This window comes from Copadichromis virginalis, linkage group LG1 (genome assembly GCF_057382275.1).
Source record: "Copadichromis virginalis isolate Kocher_CV1m ecotype Utaka linkage group LG1, C_Virginalis_male_GT1.1, whole genome shotgun sequence".
In the NCBI taxonomy this organism is placed as follows: Eukaryota; Metazoa; Chordata; class Actinopteri; order Cichliformes; family Cichlidae; genus Copadichromis; species Copadichromis virginalis.
Genome location: NC_140618.1, coordinates 6499267 through 6522003, shown reverse-complemented (window position 1 = coordinate 6522003; position 22737 = coordinate 6499267). Strand labels below are relative to the sequence as shown.

The window sequence follows — 22737 nt, the reverse complement described above, 5'->3', positions numbered from 1 at the left end:
CATCCTGCCCTCTGTCCTCTACCCTCTGCAGCTGATGGGGAGAAACAGTACAACAACTGGAAGAAAAGTGGAGAACAGCTCGGTCTCAACCCCAAAACTATAATTTCCCAGCTAATTATACCAAACGATTATATACAATTAAAGCTTTGTTAAGTTTGTTTAGAATGAGCCCATAACAATGACAATATTAATAGATGCAAAAAAGTGAACTGTGTCATCTGAGTGGACCAAGTTAAGTTGAGTTGGTAGCAAATCTGCGTGCGACATGAAGTATGGTTATGAGAGCCATCACCATTTAACTGCCTGTATTGGTTCACTAATGTTACTCGTTTTGTGGAGATGTATGTGCAACAGCAGGTCAGAACACCGCAGCGGGCTGGAGAGAAAACCAAGAACCATTTTTTAAAGGTCATGTGTTGTAGAAGTTACCTTTTTCCCATGGTGGGAACTTCATGCAGTGCAAATTCAGAAATTGTTCTTCCGTAAGAGCACCGACTTCACTTCGGTGAAGTTGTATGTCTATAGTACGGTACAGACCAGCTCTTTACCCTATTAAGGATACTTCATGTGGCATGGGAGTGTGCCCAACTAGTTTACGTGTGTTTTGTGGACTTGGAGACTGCGTCCCTCAGAGTGATGGGTGCTCACGGAGTATAGGGTGTCTGGCCCGTTGCTACATGCCATTCTATCCTTATACAACCGTTGCAAGAACTAGGTCTGTATAGCCGGCAATAAGTCTGATTCATTCTCAGTGGATGCTGGACTCAGCCGGGGCTGTCCTTTGTCACCAATTCTGGTCATAATTGTCATAGACAGAATTTCTTGGCATAGCCAAGTGACGGAAGGCTTCCACTTGGACAGTGTGTGAATCTCGTCTCTGTTTTACGCAAATGATGTGGCTCTGATGCCTTTATCAGTTGAGGTGTTTCGGGTATCTGACCAAGATGCCTCCTGTGCGAGGTCTACCAGGCATGTCCCACCAGGAGGATGCCTTGGTGTTTTACCAGACAAGCTGGAGGAGGTGGCCAGCAGGAGGGAGGTCTGGGCTTCTCTGCTTAGGCTGCTGCCCCCAAGACCAGGCTCCAGATAAACAGAAGAAAATGGATGGAATTAATTTTGGAAAAATTTGGATTTTTTTTTAAAGAATTGTGGCTTGATGCTAGGACCAGTGCTTCACAGCACGAGGGACCTGAGTTTCAACCCAGACAGGGCTCTTGTGTGTGAAATTTCACCTGGGAGCTGCTGACATTGAAGGACATTCTAGGTTATGCTTTTAGCCCCCCATGGCACACACTCAACAGAGACTGCATGAAAACTTAGTGCACTATTAAACGTAACGGCTTTGGCCTGAAGTTTCTCTCATTTAGGTTGTATTCTGGTTCCAGCTCTCCTGAGACCCTGAACTAGATAAGCTGTTAGGATAATAAATGTGTGGAGGATTGTGCATTAACACTCTCATGTGAACCTCCTGATACCTTCACATTTAGAACAGTAGGACTAGACTGATTTATTTGCAAAGTATAGGGAGAAATCTACAACAAATTCAATTTTCGCAATTAAAAGTGGTCTTATCGACTTCATAGAATTCACTTTTGGACAAACCAAAAACTAATTTATTAATGGGGCCACCTTTTCCAAAAGCAGTCACAGTGTTTCTGTGTGCAAAAGATAGCATTTAGCTCAAAAAGCCTTCTGCTGGTTTTAGACGTCTGATGAGTCGTTTTTTTGTTGTTGTTTTTTTTTATACTCCGGCAGCTGGTCAGAGCTAAAAGATCAGAAGGAGACAGTTAGTGCTGCTAACTGCTGCCCACGCCACACTCTGCTCTCTAATAGAAACACCAAACAAAAACACTCCACATAGTTCATTATCAGAGAAGAGTTTAGCCCTTTTTCAAAAGCACACTATAGTGGGAGATCTGACTGGTATTAACATGTCTACACATTAATGTCCTCTAAATGTTGACACAGGCAAACAAAAGCTAAATTCAGAGAGATCAGCAGATGTTTGGAGATTCTGTTTATCTAAAAAACATTTCTGACTCCAATTTGGGGGAAAAACAATTAATGTTATTCTAAACAGAAGGCTGATTAGACATTTAAAATAATGACCATATTTTCTTGGGAGTAAATAACAGTTGGCAAAACAAAAGCAAAAAAAATAAAATAAAAATCTCTCTACTGAGTCAAAAATGGTATATACCTTTATTATTGGCAAACCATGCCCTGAATCTCAAAAAGTATGTGGGTAAGGAAAAACTATGCCCGACTAAATGAAACCACCAACCACCAGCAGTTTATATATTGCTAAGTAAAGAAACTGTGAAAGGGATTCATAATATTTTTGTTTCTAGCTCAGTGGCAGTAAAAAGACAACCCAGAATCAAGAAAACACAATAAGGTACCCTCCAAAAATTATATATATTACTAATTATTAATATGCTATCTGGTTGATTTATAGTCAATAGGAAGCAATACATACTAATTTCTAGGTCCTCGGAATAAATCAATTTCTGCATTGGGACCCATCTCTGAAGTCTCCGAGGAAGGGTGGGAGCTTGTCACTGCTGTGGCGTGTTAGTGCTCGCTGACTCATACACCTTGAAAATGGTTGTTCTGAACATTTTATATGATGAGTGACAGGGGTGGAAAGGCTGGAATATTGCTTAGAAGCATGCTGATACAGCCCAAGGCACAACACAGAGAAATATTCATGCTGGAGAGATAAAATAGAGAAAATAGTCATACTGCAAATATCGTATTCGCTTTGTAGCATTTATTTTTTATCTGAGAAGGTAAACAGTGGACAGCACTTGGACTTAATGGGTATTAAATTATTATCTCTGTGTATATGAGAGTGCAATGATGATGTAGGCCCATTTTAATCCATTGGTCTGATTTCACTTGCAGTTATCCGCTGAAGTTAAAGGTTATGGTGACGGAGGTTTGGGAAAGCCTCAGAATTGCAGGAGCAAAGATCTGACTGAAAGTGAGGTTTCATCTAGAAGGTCATCTGGCTGTTTTCAATTACTTGAGACGCACATGCTGATGTGCACGCTGGAGACACACTTGTAATTATCTCCAAGTTGCTTCAGGCAGATTACACTTTAAAGCTGACCTTTGCACATTTTATTCAGTCTATGAATGTGATACAGTTGAGGGTGGGTGATTACAGCTACGGATAATCCCAGTCTGTGAGGGCTGTGGCTGACACAAACAGTCTTACACTCTGCATACAAAAGCAGTTTAAGAGTGGTTCATATTTTGTGTTATACCTAGAAAGTAAAGCCATTTACTGGTTTATCTAACTGCACTCTGTAGCAGCTTGTGGCAAATTCTCTTTAAATAGGCATCTTCTGAAGCTTTGACACTTTCAAAGTCACACTAATGATGGTAGTACAATATACTAAGTTTGTTCTTAGTATATTGTACTACTGTACTATGTGTCCAATTTACTTGCATAACAACTTATCACAACTTTGGGTGATCAGGACCTACATTGGTTTTTAGAGAAACAGTAGATCTTTCAAAATAATTCAAAATAAAACAAAACAATACCTTTATTACTATCTTAATAAAATTAGATGTAATTAGATTAACTGTTGCATAAAGTGAATGTTCCCAACCCACATGCAGGGTTTATATCTGTAAACATGTAAAAGGTTCATAAATCATTATGCTTTTGTCAACGTGACATCTCTAACACTACTTAGTCCTTGAATGGTGAACCTCAAATGACTAAAGTGCAATTAATAACTGCTTTTTTTATTTTATTATTTTTTATTCGAAGCCGTAACAGAAAATGGGCCATGTAAGTTTGTGAATAAATCATACAGCTCTACAAGCTGCTTCATGCCTGGAAACAAGAAGAAGAATCTGCTACATGTAAACTGCACAGTGACATACTCTGTCATCTATGCCAGAAAAGGAGATATTTTATCATGAGGATTCCGGTAGAAAGTTTCTTGCATGTGTAAAAGGCAACACAGCGAAAAGGTCATGTCTTTTACTTTCACACTACGTTTCTTTCACTGAGACCGCATTGCTCTCTCTCTCGGTCTTGCTTCCCATCTCAGTCGGCATCCCAAACTTTCTGGCAATCACTGAAATGCCTATAAAATTTCTTTTCAGCAGGAAGCAACAGCCTTGTACTCTTTGTTGTGATGTTCATCTGTGTGAGCTTGTAACAGTGTGCACGAGACAGAGCAAGAGTGACAGAGAGAAAGAGTCTGGAGGGACCATCTGTCCTGTGACCTGGACATAACGTAGACCAGGAGGAGTGCAGCTCTGGGAACTGCCGATAGACATTAAACTGCACAAAGATAAAAACCTAAACACGTGGCACAGATATGAAGACACAAACACACACAGTGACAGTGTCTTGGAATTCATAATGCATCCATCTCTTTCGCTTATCCAGTTCAGGATGGTGGTGGTGGGTGGCTGTAGATGAGAGACAACCATTCACACTCACATTCACACCTATGGCTGATTTAGAATACCAGTTAACCTAACATGCATGCATTTGGACTCTGGTAGAAGCTGGCTAACCTATGAACATGCAAACTATACACAGAAAGGCTCCAGCTGGCTGGGGAATAGAACTCATAATGACTGCTTCGCAAAGAAATCTGTAATTATTATTAGTAATAGTATTGAGAAAAAGTATTACTAGAGGATAATTCTAGTTTTATGCTGATATAAAGTTTCTTACCCTGAAATGGTAGGTGATGCAACTGATGCCTTTGACAGCAGTGACAACAGCTTTTTAAAGTGAAAAGGCTGGATAGTAGGTTACCTACATTGCTTACAACCTAAAATTTAAATTAAGCATACAAAAAATTAATTTAAAAGTGACTCCTCCTTGAGATTTATTGGGTTTGCCAACTTTCTGCTGAGCAAAATCTATTCTTAATATCTTCAGCTATTACACATAGAGAAACATAAATTCTAATTCATAGAACTGTAGTGTCATGAATGACTTGAAATGTCTAAGAGCTTAGCAGTCTGAATGACATCAAGAGCAAACAAACTCTGAAATCATCTTAGGGTCAATCCTACAGCCATCACAAACAGTAGAACTACATGGTACTTAAGTATATTGTCACACTGGCTTTCAAGATCATTCATTTCCCAAAATTCCCTATTAGCAGGTCTGAGGTCTTAAAATAGGAGGAAAAAAGAACAGCGGAATCAATAATTAAGCATTAATAAGATAAGAAACATATCATTCTAAAGCAGTATAAACAACTTGGTTTTTTTTAAGCTTGAGTAGTAAGAGAAAATGGCCTCATTCATACTAAATGACCTTCCAACTCTCAATTTATTCCTTCTGCTGCCTCCATCTGCTCATTGTTCCATTCATTTCACTCATCTCACACCCTCTCTTCTTTTGTTCTCCTATTTTGAACACTTAAATCAACATTCATTTTCCTGCGAGGAGGAGTGACGCGGACTGGCAGGACTTTCATCTGAAAAGCTGCTATAAATACCCAGTTGAACGAGAAGAGATGGAGAGATGAGAGAGAAAAGAGAGAGGCGGAGGGGGAGTGGGACTTGAAATAGACTAGTTGTGGGCATTACAAATATTTGGTTAGATGAGAGCATCTGAGTGGAAAGAATTTACAGAGACAGCAACGCCCGATGCAGGTTGGACTTCAGAGCGCTGCTGAATCCAAAGCAGACGAGGAGGTTGGTGGTATTTCATAAAGTATGTGAACAAAAACAGCTACATCTGATCTGTCAAGGCTATCCTCTGAAACCTCGTACCTTTTACTCAAAAGAAGCAATTCAGACCAGAGTTGTGGGAGAATGGTTGTGTATAGGCCTATAGTCTAAGCATGATATAGAATTTACTAATCAAGCCACTGGCACTGTTATGCTAATCTTCTAAGGTTTGTGGTAGCTGAAAGAGATCTAAAAAAATCTAAAAAGGCATCTAAAAAATTCTCTAACCTTTTTTTTCTCTCTTTATCCTGCTCTGTTTTCATTAGTTTATAACGTCATTTGAAAAGTTAGCTGGAGCAGACTATACTATATTGGTAAAGTGTACTGCAATAATGTCCCTGACCCAGTAGAGGATTACAAAGTTCAGGCTTCAGATGAGAGCGAAATGGAAAAAGGACGAGAGGACGGGAGACACCATTGCTTTTTGTGATTAGAGCTTTTGAGAAATAAGCCATTTGTAGATGAGGGTGAATGCAAAGAGTTAAGCCCAGCAGAACTTACTGATAATTATACAGAAAAATAGAGTTCAAATGTGTCTTTTGAAGCTCTTACCCAACGTCTTACTACTTCTGACAAACACAGCAATCAGTATGCATAGATAATCGCAGCCTTGACCTCTTCAGCTATCTTATCATCATCTCTGAGGCAAGATAATCCACAACAAACATGTCCTTCAATAAACACATACTCCTTACTCCCAGTGGTTGTGGTGCTTGCATTTTAACGCATGCAGCAATGATTTTTAAAGACTAGGCTTATCAGTCACAACGTCCATAAGCTGAAGAACAAACTCACCTTAGTCGCCTTCCTTCCAGCCTGTGCTCAGTAACACTTCTTCATTAAATTATGATGTCATACATTCTTTCAATATTAAATAGATTTGGTTAATGCTACAGTCACACCAGGGGGGGGAAATGCAGAATAACATAGGTGCCTGCATTTTATATATGAATATAACCAGAATACATCCAACTGCACGGCCCCGAGATTGAGCGTGCAACACTGTCAACCTCTGGATGACCAGTTTGCCATTGCACCACCTGAAATTGGTCACCATATGTGAATGCATTGAACATGTTAGAAGTGACCGTGCTTGAGGAAGAGAGCTGTTCTGGAAGTCTACTGTGAACAGGATTGCAGGTCTATTTCTGAATACCTTGTACACTGCAAATATATAGTTTTCTGCCTTTGAGCACTAGGATGAAAATGTGTTGCCCAAATTAACTGCCTTTGTGAAAATGTAAATTAATAAGAAATAAATGCTGCTATATTATCCCTCCTGTCCCTTGTGGGTGACTGTTGCTTTTGTAAAAAAAAAATTTTTTTAAATGTCATAATGGATAGTGCTATACTGTCAGGCATATACCCCCACCCCCACCATGAGAATGCGTCATTTGCAAGTACACTAATTTCACAGTAAATTAATGAGTAAATTCATCCACCGTGTGGCGTCTTTAAGAAAAGAAAGAAAAATACATTTATAGTTTTGAAAGCTAAACAAATTTGCATAAGCCATTTAATTATGCATCTTGAGTTATTAGTTTCCAATCAATTCAAATTTATGGTGCTGCTGGAATACTATAGTTAGTATAATCTCATCAAATGTAGGATGCTACACAACAAATTCAAATGTGGTTAATAAATGAAGCAAACTCAGAGGTTTCCATGAAATCTGAGAGTCTCATGATATTAATGTCAAGAAACTAGAGTAATCACTATGCAAACAAGGTTTGTACGTAGCTGCACTACATGCTGTAGGCTCCTCCTGGACCTGTGCATACTGACAGTTTATTCCTCTGCACTGATGGCTCATGAAGTGAATGATGGGAGTCAAACATTAGCTGGATTGGAGTTCGGGGACCTACTTGACAAATTTCCAAGGACCCTCTGCCAAGTGAGGATTAGCTTCATTCTCACATGAAATTATTTTTTTCAAGACACGATCTTATACAAGGATCTTGGAGGAACTTGAAAATTATATCTACATATCTCACCCTTGCACAAGTAGGTTTATTACAGAACAAAACCTGCAAATATGCACACATATGAGGAGTTATTAAATGGAGCTCAGGTGTGCTTTGTTCCTACCTTCCACTTTTGTTTTGGAGGACTACCAGGGCATCAGGGAACCCATCCAGGTTGTAGTCCCCAAGGTGAAGGGCTGGGGGTTGACTCGAGTTATCTGGCACAAAGCCCCAGACAGTTTCTTTCCGCTTGAAATCTGAGAGAACTGGTATCCACTGCAAAAACAAGTCCCCCAACAGTTAGTCATCAATCACAGTCATACCAGTGATACGTTACTGGAACCTTTAACAATCAAGAACAACAAGAATACAAAGAGAAAGGTAAACAAATGAGCCTGGTAGAGAAAAAACGTTTGTGTATATTTATCTTTCTCAAAGAAAACCGGAGATTATAACTCTTGAACAGTGTTCAGAAATCTGATATATATTAAATAAATACAGTAATAAAATCATGAATATTTAAAGTTGAATTTACATGAAAGAAACAAATTTTACATATTCTGTTAATCATAAATGACTTGGTTAAATTACCTGTCTGGAGTGGTTGTTATATGAGTTTAACCTAATTTCTTGTGGAATCTTTTATTTGCATTTCAGGTATTATTTGTACTTTAACTGCATCACAAGTTACAGATCCCTTTGCCCACACAGTGTATACACCTACACATTCATACGGTACGTATGCCAATGTAATGGAATTTTGACAGCAGTAACAAGCTAAGAAAGAAAGAAAGAAAGAAAGAAAGAAAGAAAGAAAGAAAGAAAGAAAGAAAGAAAGAAAGAAAGAAAGAAAGAAAGAAAGAAAGAAAGAAAGAAAGAAAGAAAGAAAGAAAGAAAGAAAGAAAGAAAGAAAGAAAGAAAGAAAGAAAGAAAGAAAGAAAGAAAGAAAGAAAGAAAGAAAGAAAGAAAGAAAGAAAGAAAGAAAGAAAGAAAGAAAGAAAGAAAGAAAGAAAGAAAGAAAGAAAGAAAGAAAGAAAGAAAGAAAGAAAGAAAGAAAGAAAGAAAGAAAGAAAGAAAGAAAGAAAGAAAGAAAGAAAGAAAGAAAGAAAGAAAGAAAGAAAGAAAGAAAGAAAGAAAGAAAGAAAGAAAGAAAGAAAGAAAGAAAGAAAGAAAGAAAGAAAGAAAGAAAGAAAGCTCAAGCTAATGACAAATGATTGCCTATTTTCAAATGCTTTTATCTCATCCAAATCAGCAGACTAAGAGCAATGGTTCAGGCAACTGACATTAATAGCAATTTTTCTTTTTTTTTCTTAGTGCGATTAGAGCACTCCAATAATACTCAAACCTGATGGTCCAACAGTGGCTAGCTTTAAGAGCATAACAACATTAAGTGTTTCAAAAATGAGTTTCTTTGAAACTTTCAGCAGTAAAGTAAAAAAAAAAAAAAAAAAAAAAAACGACTTAAGTTTAATCCTAAATCTTCTCACCATGTAATAAATCATTCTCTTTCTCCTGCAGGATCTTGAATAAAAACTAAGGCTGCAAAAATACTTGACAAACACTAAGTATTAGAGATGTGAAAAGGAACTTATACATCTCTAACTGGTAGCACTGGAATTTTTGCAACTCTGTAATGTTCAGTGTATTTTCCCAAACGATTTTTAGAATGAACAATGTGACTGAATAAAACAAAATATACAGAAATCAGCCTACATTTCACTTACATACTACATTGAAAACAAAACTGTCACCTATAGGGGAGTTTTAGAATCAGATGTTGTGCATGTGCTCACAGCCCGCAGTCTCGTTTCGATGCAATTTTCTTTACACGTTAAGAGAATAATGAAAGTAGGCCCCCCACCTTAGCAGCATCATTTTTGCAGTTCGAAAACTGACTTACATGACATGTTTGTCCTATTACTGTTCTCCAGTTGCCTACAATGGGAAAAAAATGCTATTGCTTTCCATGTTGCAACAGAAAAGTTTTATTGTCCAAATATTCCTAAACAATTAATTTCAGCAAAGTTGTTACCATGATGGCCGTAATGATCTCTCTGCTGTGATTAGTGCCATTACAATGAGCTGTTACACAATAGACTCCTGTGAATTACTTACAATTAAAGAGAATGAAGTGTTACACAAAGAAAAGGGGGAGAGTATTATCAGCCCAAATTTTCACTTTTATAAACAGAGGTTTATGAGTAACATGTGTTATCAATCAGTGCATGTATTTGACATCAGATGGTCTACAGTTAGCATTAAACTTGGATTTGAGATACTTTGAGATGCCTCGTCCTGATCCCCGATAGGTATAATAAGGCACACCCAACAACCCACAGAGCAGCCATCAATCCATTCATCAATCCTTTTACTGTAAGTTGCTGTAGTTTTACAGATATAAAGGGAGGGGGGAAAAAAACCTTTTAAAAACTGCACTAAACGGGCAGTTTGTATTAATTACATGTGCAGTTTCTAGAGAGGCATAAGAGGGGATGCTAGAGGTTTAAACTATTCATGAATGTTAAACATACACCAGGTGCAGGGGAGAGACACCAGAGGTACATTCACCACGACTGCCACTAATGGCTCCTAATACAACCAGTATGTCTCGGAAAAGAAAACCATAGCCTATTTCCAATTAGTTTGAAATCCATCATGAAAATCGTAATCCACGTTTTCTCCAAACCAGCTGTGCACACTACATGATATAGAGGTAACACACGATTGCCTATTCGTAGGCGGGGTAGTGGGCTTAGGTCACGTTAATGATGTGACGCCTCAGTGGCTAAATGCAAAATGAGCATCAGCAATTTGCTTAGAGGGTCCCAGGTTGAAATATCATTTCTTTACTCTTCATTTTCAAAAACAAAGAAAATAAAGAATAGTCATTGGCCAAGTAAAGCCCCCCCCCGCTTCAAGATGCTAACAGAAATCCCAGACAGCATTTAGAAACATGACTAAAACACAGTTATTGGCTTCTCAATTCATACTAAAAAGCCAAAGTGCAGAGCTTGTCTTATTCCCTTTGCTTAATTACTTTTGGTTTGACTCAGCAAATGTAAAGACACAAACTGCCATAACTAAGTACCACAAAATATCTGCATAATTTCAACCAATTGCATTTGGTTAAAATTGGTCGCTTTGCCCCAATAAATGCTTAAATATTATTTAAATCATCATTTTGTTTTATTTGGAAGCCAATTAAAGATACTTAACCACTTTAGCTTTTATCATGCAGAATATTTTTATCGTGAAGGTAGTTGCTTTTAATATCACGTTCAAGTTCTAATTTAGTGAAACATTACAGTTGTTTTCATAAATCATGCAAATAATGTGCTTTAATTCCTTAAGCGTACAAGCAGTAACTTGAACTGACTAAATGTAGGCAGAAGATTGTTGAGGTGACAGTAATTATTACTCTTCTACATTCAGATGGAGCATTAAAAGCGAGAGCGTAAAAAAAGAAACTAAAATCTACGTTTCATCTTTTTCTGAAGATAACACCGAACTTGGAGCTTTAATGCAATGGTGCCCAAGTAAGCTATCATTAAATGACTGTTAAGTGATGTTGCGATCCAGCTTAAGAGGCTGACTGCCTGCCATATGGGCGTAAAGCTTGGCCATGATTACTGCCATCCAGAGTGGATGGAAGTGCCAGAGATTGCGGCAGTGCAGCGACTGGCAGAGAGAAGCGAACAGAGAGTAAGACCCACAGAGGCTGCTGCCAGCCTATTTGCGGCCAGTAAACACAATGCTAGACATGGATGGACATAATAGTACACTGTCCCACAAAATCATTCTCATTCGGACACATCCAGAGAGGTGGAACAATTATTCCCCTGTTAACGTAATGCCGGGGGCAAACATGTTAATTTCAGTTATTTACAGTTTTTTACTCAGGGAAGTCACCAATAAGACATCGGGTGGAAAGAAAAGAAATGGGAGAGAAACAAATGAGAAAGAAAGGAGTGAAGATGACAGGCGTGCATATACTTTAGTTTGGATGAATACATGTAGGCCTTGATCTAAAATGACAGACTGTGCTTTAGATAATGACATATTACTGAAACTGGCACTGCTTTATAAATCCAAATGATATTTATTTTCAATCCAAAATCTCTCTCTCCCTCATTTATTGAATTTTTTAAAAAGCTATAAGATGTGGTGGTTAGAATTGTGTACAAGTTTTCCAGACTGATTGGGTTACTAGATTTTCTGATTACATCTTCAATCTTTGCCCTGTAGTCTGCCAGCCGAATTAATTCACAGGTGAATTCTTTCCTCTTGAGTCCTTTGGTCCCTTCTGTGCTCAGTTCTGCTATGACATTCTCTCTCAGGACAGAGCAAGGCCTTTGCTGGCCGCCAGCCTTATCAGCACACCACTGTGCTGCTATAGGCCCTGAAGCAATCATTGTACTGTCTGTTGCTCCTTTCTGACGCTGATTAGAGGAAGTATGAGGAAAAGCATGGAGAATACAAACAGCTTCTACACAACACTGAAGAAAATGCAGACGTGTATTGTGCACTGGGTTAAAGAGTTTAATCTAAGCATTATCGTTATGTGACAGTTGTTGATGGAACTGGCAAAGAAAATTATTAAAAAAATAAAGTCAAATAAAGTCAAATAAAGTCTCATAAACAAAAGACACAAAAGTGTTACGATTAAAAACCTGCACTTACTTGCGTGTACACATACAAGAACTTGAATATGAGATAAAAAGATGCTTAATGAAACAGGGGACCAAAATGAAGCCTATCATATTAGTAATTTATTTAGCTGAGTGAAATCAAATGCAAGAAATACATTATCATTATGGTCTCTTATTACATCATTTCCTAAATAGAAAGATAATTTGTGTCTCTCAAACATTACCTAATGACACAGACACGTAATGATCACATTGTGTGAACATATGGCAGAACAAAAGCAGGTGATGAAAGACTTAATTGTGGTAAACTGGCAAATGAAGTCATAAAGCAAAAGTGGAAGTCATAAGTTAACTATTTTCCAAGCAAAAACACCAATTCATGGTGTTTGGACACGGCAAAAAGAGGCCGCATTTTCACTCTGTTTTGGTTTTATTGGCCAGCAGTACTGTGTAGGGAATCATGCAAGGCTCAGTGAGGATATTAAAGGTTTCTAGTCTACTTAAATAATTTTTATTTCAGAAGCTGGATGAACAGCCAAACTGACAGAGCAGCTTTTTGAATAAATCATGAAGCAGTTACTCCTTCCTTGTGGCTGCAGAAGTTTTGACATTTAATCACTAAATATAGCAGAGTATTTTAATAATGTCAAGTGTGTGTCTTTATAGATTAATCAGTGGCTCTACAGTGTCCAGTTAAACAGAGAGATACTAAGTCTAAATAACTTGAGCTCGGTTCAAATGTCGACATATTAACATTGAGTGTGAGACTTTGTGTGTGTGTCTGCATGCAAATGTGTTAAAGCACAAATCCAAATGACCAAGTTAATGGAGATAGAGACGATGATGGGATTTGTGTGTGAGAGGTAATCTGATACCTTTAATGGTAGTGAAGGGAAGGATCCCGCATACAAATGGCTTTTTTATGAAACAGTGAGAAAACACCATGTTAAGACAGCTTATTATGGTGTTGTGCATGCACACACATGCACATTTACATGCAAAATGTGCATGTATGCAGAAAAGAATAAGAACTAGGAAGGGCACAAACACAGACCCAGACGCAAATTCGCTCTCCTGGCTTTGCTGATGACTAAAGTGAAAAAGCCGCGGCATGCTTGCAGACTCCCATTGATTCAACTTGGCGGAGAGAGCTCCCGCTTCATTAGGCCAAGAAATTAAAATGTGGGCGGCCTGCAGTGGAGGAGGGAGGTGGTGCGGGTTTATGGGGTGATGTGGGGAGGTGCAGTAATACTGACAGACAACAAGGCTGTCCAAGACAAGAAAAAAAAAAGGAAACAAAAATCACAAAACAAAAACAAAAAAAAAGTATAGTAAAGCAGTGACTTTTATGCAGCTACTGATATAATGACTATAATGCTCAGCACACTAGAACTGGCATTAAAAGACGGCGTGGGACTGAACAGTACAGAAAAAAATTAAATGTAATCGTGTATTAATGGCTTTGATTATGAGTCTACATGTATGTTATAGCAGTGTTCTAGTAAATGACTCTGTTTAATTTATTAGCACAGAATGGTATTTTGAAAGAAAGCAATAATGTCTATTTTTGGACATTTTAAATAAAAGTTTGGTTTTCCTAGAAACCATAACATCAAAGAAAATACAACAGATGCTATATACAGAACATCCTGTAGTCTCAGATTAGTTACGCATTACAGCTAGAGAGGTTTTCTACTACTAAGTGTAGCGGAAATCAGAAAGGGACACTATTTCTGTAGATGACATCTACATTGCCTGCCTATACAGTAGAACACCTTACACTGATACATCCCTTTTCAGTTTTTAAGGTTTTCTACCCCTTTTTTCTTGTCCGGAAAAAGGCAGTCAGAGTCAGAGCCAGTAACAGAGTGAGACCATATGTCTTTGTGTCAGCTGAGCAGGGTGGGGACCCTGGTACCTGCTGTCAGTGTCACCTCTTTGACCACTAACTGACCGGCTGACTGGGAAGACTGGAAGGAGGCTGTCTGACTCACACTGGCATCCCTTGCAATGCCTGGGCAGCAACAGTAGGCAGCTGGCTTGGCTTTTATGGTGGCGCTTTGTATGTTTTGGGTGTGTTGAAAGATGACAGATGACAGAATCCACAAAACACCATCAGTCACAACACTAATAGCACTGACAGGTGAAGTCACATTGCTGTAACAGCGTGAGGCATACACTGTCATTGTTGTAGCAACATTGTTAGTACAATGCTCTGATAGGAAACTTTAGATTCTGACTTTCATCAGGAATGTTCCTTCAACACATATCTCCCACCTAACCACCATCTGGCATGTAATACTCTTCAGATCACATCACAATCAAATTGCTCATCCATGTAGATACAGTAGAACAAACTCAATCTAGAAAGTGCAACCCTGAAACCACAGGATACACCAGAAGTCCAATGTGCATTCCTCAGTGGGTTACAACTGTTTGTTGGTATGAAGGAGACCTCTATTATGCAAGTGTATTTAGAATTAGCTGACTTGTTTCAAAGAGAAAGAAGTTTGCTGATGGATTAAAAACAATAAAGTACAAGATGAAAACAATTTAAGCTTTGTACAGGACAAATAAAGTATGACAACACTATTGCATGAGCATTACTTTGTGCAAGTGGGATGTCTTTCTATTTGTCGTCACTTTAACATTGAACATTGAACAAAACCATTACAAACATCTTTGATTAGCATACTCCCCACAACTAATCAATTTTCAAATGTTTCTTTCGCCACAGAGTCAGGGGATGTGGCCTGTGGCCTTGACAGCTGCTACTTGAGGTCAGACACTCATTAATGCTCGGTGAAGAGTTTAAATGAATGCTGTGCTCAGTGCCTATGTACCACCAAGGGTCTTTCACAACAGTGTTACAATTCTGTGTTTATTTGCAGTGACGCTATGTACAGTCTATGTGACAACTTATTATAGAAGACTATTTATAGTTTTGCAAAAAAACTCAAAAATAAACATCAGAGACAGGTATTGGTAATAATTATTTCTTCATGGAATTGTTTAAATTGTACTGCATACCCATTTATTCAATTATTATCTGTACTTTTTGGAGCATACTAAAGGAAGCCAGTATGACCCCTTAGACCTCTATAAAATCTCTCACTTTTAAAGAAAAACATAGCCCATGTTGTGTGACTTTAGATATTAAAAAACACCATAATTTAAAAAAGAATATCTTAAGTACAAGAATGTCAATAACAGTCACTGTAAAACATCTGTTATTTTTGAAACGATTGCTCGTCTAAGTTAATATTATGATTACAAAAATCAATCTGTAAAGTAATTTCATCAATGCTTAAGCTATTTAGAACTAACCCTACACTATATGTCAACTCTGCCATTCATATTTTTTACTTTACCCAACTGGAAATGAGGCATGGTATTAAATGCTTACAGAAGCAGTACCACTGCCTAGGAAGTGCTCCCTCATGGTGCAGATTTCCTCTGACATTCAGGAGGCTGTTTTGTCATTTTGTGGTTTGGTTTGTGTTGCTACAATTCGTTTGATAGGTGTGGTACAAAATGAACCAGTTCTCTTTAGTAATAACCTATTGTGTTAAAGAATTTGGTAGGATTAAAGAGGGAAGGTCCAAAGTGAAATAGATGCAGTCAGTATGTGTGTCTGTAAAGACAGGGAATGAAGCAAAGAGAGTGTTGGAAGCCCCCTACGGTTTCTTTCAATATGGTAAACTAAATGCCTGGAGCTGCTGCAGAGGTAGAGACAAAGCTGTGGTGGAGACTGCAGGAAGGAACACAAAAACTGCTGTTTGGAGATGAACCGTTGATACACACTAGTTTTACTCAGTGGGTTTCATCCCATCTCCTCTTTGCCAGTGTACATATCACTCATTTTCTCCATCATTATCGCCCCTCCAGTATCTCACTAAATGGGCCGTTTCCCCTCAAGGTGACAATAACAGGACAACAAAAATCTCTCTTTTACACTTTCTCTTTTTCTTTCAGCTCGCTTTTCTTTACTTTATCTTTCCCACATAACCACAAAACCAACTCTTTTCTTTGATTTCCTTCTATGTTAATCCCTCCTGTAAGGTTTTACGAATCCTTTTCCTTATTTAAACTTTTCTTCCTTCATCTCTTCAACCATTTTCCCAGGAGAGGCATCTGCTGACTGTGTGCTTAAAATGGCTGGGAAGCCACTCTAAAGGAGCAACCAGCCACACACATAATGTAGGATCAGGCATAATTATAGCTGGCAGAGCATTTGCACAGCAAATAATGATGAACTGATAAAAATCAACAGAGTCGTGTAGATAAAAATACAAAATGTGTGTTGGCCTCTGTTAAAATACGATATTATGTAGACTGCACATTACTACAGTTCCTTGAAAGCATACAGTTGCAAAGGTTTGGGCACCCATGGGCAAATTCTATATTTACTTAATCTGGAAAGTAAAAAGGATCAAGTACAACCCCTGAAGTGAATGCATATTAAATATCAAGGTTTTCTTCATATGTTAATGCACTGTTCCCTTGTAGTAGATTATTTTTTTAAACAAATGGTAACTATTAATACCCGTCTGCAGTACTTTTGCCCAAAGTAATTCAAAAATGTTGTCAAGATGTTGCTATGTATACTTCATATGTTGATGTATCTGATGAGGTTGATCAGATTTCCTTCTGATTACTTTTCTTTATTTGCACATTATTGTTGTGCAGTAAAACAGTGCAATCATAGCAAGGTATTGCTTTCCTGTTTTGCTGTCCTTTCACATCTTGTTTTGACTTCAGCAGCTCCCCTTAACTACCATTTTATTTTGACATGGCACAATTCCGAATTTTAAGTATCTTTTTATAGTCTTCCAATGCAATGTTGGCTTTGTAGGCATCAGATACCCATGAGATACAGTTACTTTGTGTTCCAGCTGTGACATACTGCCATAGAAGTGCACGGCAACTCTAAACAACGCTTGTGATTCCATGGAGTTCGCCACAGACTTTCAGAAGGATCCCAGAAACAGCTCCTCTGTGCTATGACAAAACCTATGTACCCAATCTATTTTTGAGCAGAGTAAGACAGCAGGAAGTCAGTAACATAAGTTTCATAGAGCATCCAGTCGATCTTCGAAATAAAACACCCTGGCCAGGTCCTGATGGTAATAAGCAAAAAGCAGAAAAAAGGTTTGCTACACAAGACTTGTTGTGGTTGGTGGTTGTGGTTGTGTTTCATAGAGATGTCCGAGTTGCTTACTGGTGATACCAGGAGAGTTCTGATGTTAGTTAAATCAGCAGCCTTTTACACAATTTTGGAATATTAATTATATTGATGTTTCAGGAAAGACTCATTTTACAATCTGCTTACTGTAGGGAGTGTATTTGTTTCTTTCGCCTTTAAAACTCAACAAAAAAAGTAATTTCTCAGTGTTAATTAAACGTTTACTTATATGTATGAAAGCTTAAAGATATACTCGTTTTCCTGTCACTCCGCTAAACCACTGCCACTCAAAGGAAGAATCCTTTGCCTGTCTCTTTTTTGACAGTGATTACTGTCTCTCAAGCAAATAGCAACACAGAAAACAACATGTGTTCACTTCATCCATCAGTGCAGATAAGTCCTTCTCACGCTACCTTCCCTCCTCTTTCTTCAACACTCCTTCTTTCACTTCCTCCTTCAATCTTTTTTTCCCCCCTTGTGGCTGACAGGCAAACAAAAGACGTCCATGTCCACAGGGAATGCGCATCAGTGTGTATCTGCATGTGTGTCTTTTGTGTGCACATGTGTTTGTGGGGGTGGACACGCAAATAAGCCTGTAATATTTCTATTTTGGACTGGAAATGAAAGTGGAAGCTTGTTCTCTGGTGGCAGAGGAAGGAAGAAAAAGGAGTGAGGCCTCATGCCAAATGGTAGGATGCAACTGAAAAGAATAATTCAAGATGGTACGTAGGTGGTGTTGTGTGTTCATATGAGTGCAAAAACATGTCTGTGCACATATAATAATTTCTGCATGGGTACATTTAATTGGATGGGACAGCATGTTTATGTGCATATCTTTTACTTCGATCTTGTATGGCTCCATAAACACAGTGACATGCAGTCCTTATGTCTTTCTAAGCAAGAGAGCCTCCTGCAGAGAGCCACGTGGGTAATGCATTCCTGAAATAGACTACCATTGTACGGGTAAACACTGCTCTACTTTGCAGTGGAGTGATTGGTGAGGTGAACTTCACTCAGCGTTGCTCATATGTAAAAACACTTCAAATAATCTTTTTAAAAGCAACCTCTTTGGGTTATTACCTTAAGTAGTGTTACACAGATATTCAAGATGTCAGGGGGGGGTTAGAGTGAATTTTTGTTTCACTCTAGATGACAATTAAGTGATTATCTAACAGTTACATTTTTAACTAATTAACTAATTGGTTGATTGAGTAATATTTTCCAGTTAAATGGTATCAGAAATATAAATCACTTTAAAACTACAGAGTACTATTTTTTTTTAATGTTATGCATTCAACAAAGTTAATGCTTATTTTCTCTAGTTTAATAAATTACTTTTGATTTTCTTTAAATTTCACTTGAGGTCATATACAATATTTGCAAATGTTTTGGGCACCTCATAAATATATATTTTTTTAAAATCAATCATGCAGTATCATCATGGTGGGGTCGGATCTGCCCCCCCAATTCATTTTGGAACAATTATTTTTTTAATGACATCAAAATTGTACTCATGAAAGATAAGCTGCAAGAACAAATTGAAAGTGTCTAAATCCACAGAAGAAAGGTGGTAGGCTATCCGGCATGTGCTGGCTGGGCAATAAAATCTTAAAATTGCAAAAATTATATTTCTGGTGATATATAAAAAAACAAAAAAAATTAGTTTAACATTTTTAGGACTAAGTAAATTAGCGCCTTTAATCATCCCACTTTTTGTATGTGTTATCAGTGAGCAGCAGTCACTGATAACACACAAAAGATTATCTATCAAAACAAGGGATCAGCAGCATTATATTGGATTAGCATTAACCCAGAATTATATCCAGTTAAATGTGAGCACCATAGTAGCCTAGGAAATTTTAACCTCCTAGGACCTGGCGTCCACATATGTGGACATCACATTTTGGGTTATTTAGAATAAAATACTCAATTTTGCTCTACATGGGCCTGATATCCACTTACGAGGACATTATACTGCTTCTGTTGTATCAAACTTTTAAACAAATATCCTCATATGTGGCTCTTATTTTTCTTAAAAATAAGGTAAAAAAAAAATCTGGTAATTCTTTGTTTTTTACATTCATCGGGCCCCAATATGCCCAAATATCAAAGAGAAATTAAAAATGCATGTCGTGAAAGAATTCGGGTCTTAGGAGGTTAAGTACCATAAGTGCTTAACACTTACCAATACCAATCACTAAAGAAAATCACCCAGTAAAGCTGCAGAATATTGTGGCATAATAACACTGAAAAATATATTTTTATCCCAGGATGTTACCTAGGATCGACCTTTCTAACCCGCCCCAAGGACTCTAACTAGGAGTTCTCCAGTGATGCTTGGTTGAGTCCTGTTTACTCTTGGGCTGCACACTGGCAGCCGCTAGCAACTCCTTCGCATGTGCTACCATAGCCTGGTTATGCTCAGTGTATTTTCACCTTAAGTGGAAAACAAGTTTGTCGTTTCCACCTGTAGTGGGAACATCTTTCTTTCATATTTTGCAAAGTATTGTGCTTTGTTGGAGGTTGTTGAAGTAACTCGCTTTTTAGGTACTAAGTCGTCATTGAAGACTTCTTGCAGCTCTTGATCTTAGACTTGCCTGTGCTAGTCTCGCTGCTTGCACTTAGGGATGTAAATGCATGGCAAAATATTGCTATATGACATTTTTATATCTGGTATTATCATGGGCAACATGATATAGCACAATTATACAATGAGAAACCTCGTAACCAACCCTTTAAAGTACCCTAAGAAGCCTGTGCATAAATTTACTTTGGAGAGTTGGTGCCATTATAAAGGACAGACAGTATGTAAAAATATACATATTACTGCATTACTGCAAGTATTGTGTCATACCACCTTCACTGTATTATCACATTTCCTGAAAAGACACTGTTCAAACATTCTGTAAAGGTAGTTGTTGTATATCTGTCACTTTTTAAATGTCTCTCTAAAAGGTTGTTCCATACATCTTTAAGAAATCATCTAAGTTGTTGTTATGGCTAAATGTTTTGTCAGATCTCCACGTCTGAACAGTACGTGTCTTTGTCTGCTTGCATTTACATTTTCAGTGTGAAATGAGAGTGAGGAAAAAGATAATAACATACCAAACAAGATATGCTACAGTTTAGAGTATACTAAAACACACAACAGGCAAAACTGCTTTTTGTTGTGCTACTCACTATACTAACAGTAAAAGTCATTTACATAGAAATGACAACAATCCTTTTCATCCACATGAGATCCAATCTATCTTTATTTTGGGAGTGTAATAAAATTCAAATTTAGAAAAGAGGACAGTCAAGCAAAGAAGTGAGGAAAACAAATGTAACAAACATTTGTTGTAACAAAGAATGAAGAGTTTAACAAGGATAAAAGCAAACTAATACATTTGAATGACTTCAAACGCATCAAAATATGGTCAGGTGCGTACCTTTGAGTCTCTTGAGCCTGACTTGGCTAGGTAGATGGTACTTCTTTGACAGCTTTTATCCAAACATGCAGGAAGGAGATGGTCCTGGTAGCCATCGCCATCTGCCAGAAACATACACAAAACGTTAAATCACAAAGCAACAAATTCTGATTGAACACAGGGTTATTGTGATGCTTTACTTTCTAAAGCTGTGCTATTTTCATATTTTTATTCCATTACAATGTCTCACTTTTTTTTCCTCATGTAGAAGATGGATCACAGGAGCACCTGCTTGTTTTTCACAAGCAAACACAAATCTAAGCAGCACTTGTCTCTTTGATGCCTTTTAACAATGTCAGTAGAGTTGAGTATCATTTTCTCAACTGATTTTCATTGCTATTAATTATTCTAATCATGATGCCATGCAGGGTTCTGATGTACAAACAAGGACAGAGCCTCCAAAATCTAAACAACAGTTTTTCAAAGCACAAAACACTTGAGTGCACCAGGTATGGCTTTGCCGCACAAACTAAGTTAAAATAGCCCAAAAAAAACCCTTATTAAACCATGCTGACTGAATCTTAAATGTTTCAACACATTTGCATCAGCAAGGATAGACAAAACTATGGGCACTAATAGAACTTCTTATAATGTTTTTGTTGCTTTTGTTATAAGTCGTCTGTCATTTGTTGAGTAACATGAGACTGTTACTCAAAATCTGTTAGCAACAAATACTGAGAGGATTTCATTGATTGATGACACCATGGCCATTATTAGCTGTGCTTTTAAATTTGATTCTTCATCAGTTCTCTCATTGATCCTTGATCAATTTACTATGTGAAAAAAAAAGGCCAAAGTGCCAAAGCAGCTTTTTGGCGTCAATGAAAACAGCATAGAAGATGACTAGCAAAAAGCCTCCATATGACTCAGGTGTGAAATGACTCGAATAAGTTTGATTTCATTGCTGCTCAATGCGGCATCTATCAAGGGAAATGGTAAGCTTGTATGTATTGAATTTTGATGAACTGGAAAATATCCTGTTCCTCAAATTCTAATATGAGTTTGTAAAAAAATGACACAGAATTGTGTTATTGTCCAGTTCCTTACAAATATCGAAGTAAAGTCACATTCCTTTGACTTGCACGAGTTTAGGACCTTTTCTCCTATTGCGGATATTTTGACTTGCCAAAGCACAGGGATCACAGGTGCGCTCAATAAAAATAATCAGCACTGAATTCCAATTGAGTATTAAATCTTCAGAGCCTTGCAATGATACAGGCATGCTTGCTGAATTATTAAGAGGAGATTTAGTAAATTAAGTGAAGCCATCATCACCTTCGCTACTTACACCTGTGTTCTTCTTGTTGTAACAAGAAATCTTCCATAACTAAACAATTTACTTTGGCTTAAAAGCACACATCAAAACACTAGAAAGACACAAATAACAAAAGGTTTGAATATCAAGTAAATGGTTTGTTGCACAGCTTCTAACATTTTGCTGGGCCAGTTCATAAAAACACACCACTTGCTCTGTGTTCATGGGTTGGCATGTATTGACACCAGACATAAAGTGGTGAAACTGCTTCCAGCCTTCTCATCGCATGGTTTATCTGAATTTGTTTCAACAGGACAGAGCAACACTCCCAGACAGATGCTGTGCCATGTGGAAGGAGAAAACTGAATGACATTGATGATGAATGACAGTACAAAGCAGGGGAGGAGAAGAAGCTGAACATGTCTGTCAGGGGCAACTGAGCAAGTGACAGAGAGGGGGGGAAAATGAGTCAGATAATTAGATGCACTAC

At 37.8% G+C, this 22737-nt stretch overlaps 1 protein-coding gene across 1 annotated transcript in view; it reads right to left on the bottom strand.

Moving 5' to 3' along the window:
* Window positions 1-22737, bottom strand: part of itfg1 (integrin alpha FG-GAP repeat containing 1) — a 159464-nt gene that overhangs the window by 86277 nt on the left and 50450 nt on the right. The window contains exons 9-10 of the mRNA XM_085436741.1: window positions 20954-21054; window positions 7813-7964 (exon numbers count right to left, since the gene is read on the bottom strand). Of these exons, the coding sequence (XP_085292867.1) occupies window positions 7813-7964; window positions 20954-21054 (253 nt within the window). The remainder of the gene's footprint in view (window positions 1-7812; window positions 7965-20953; window positions 21055-22737) is intronic.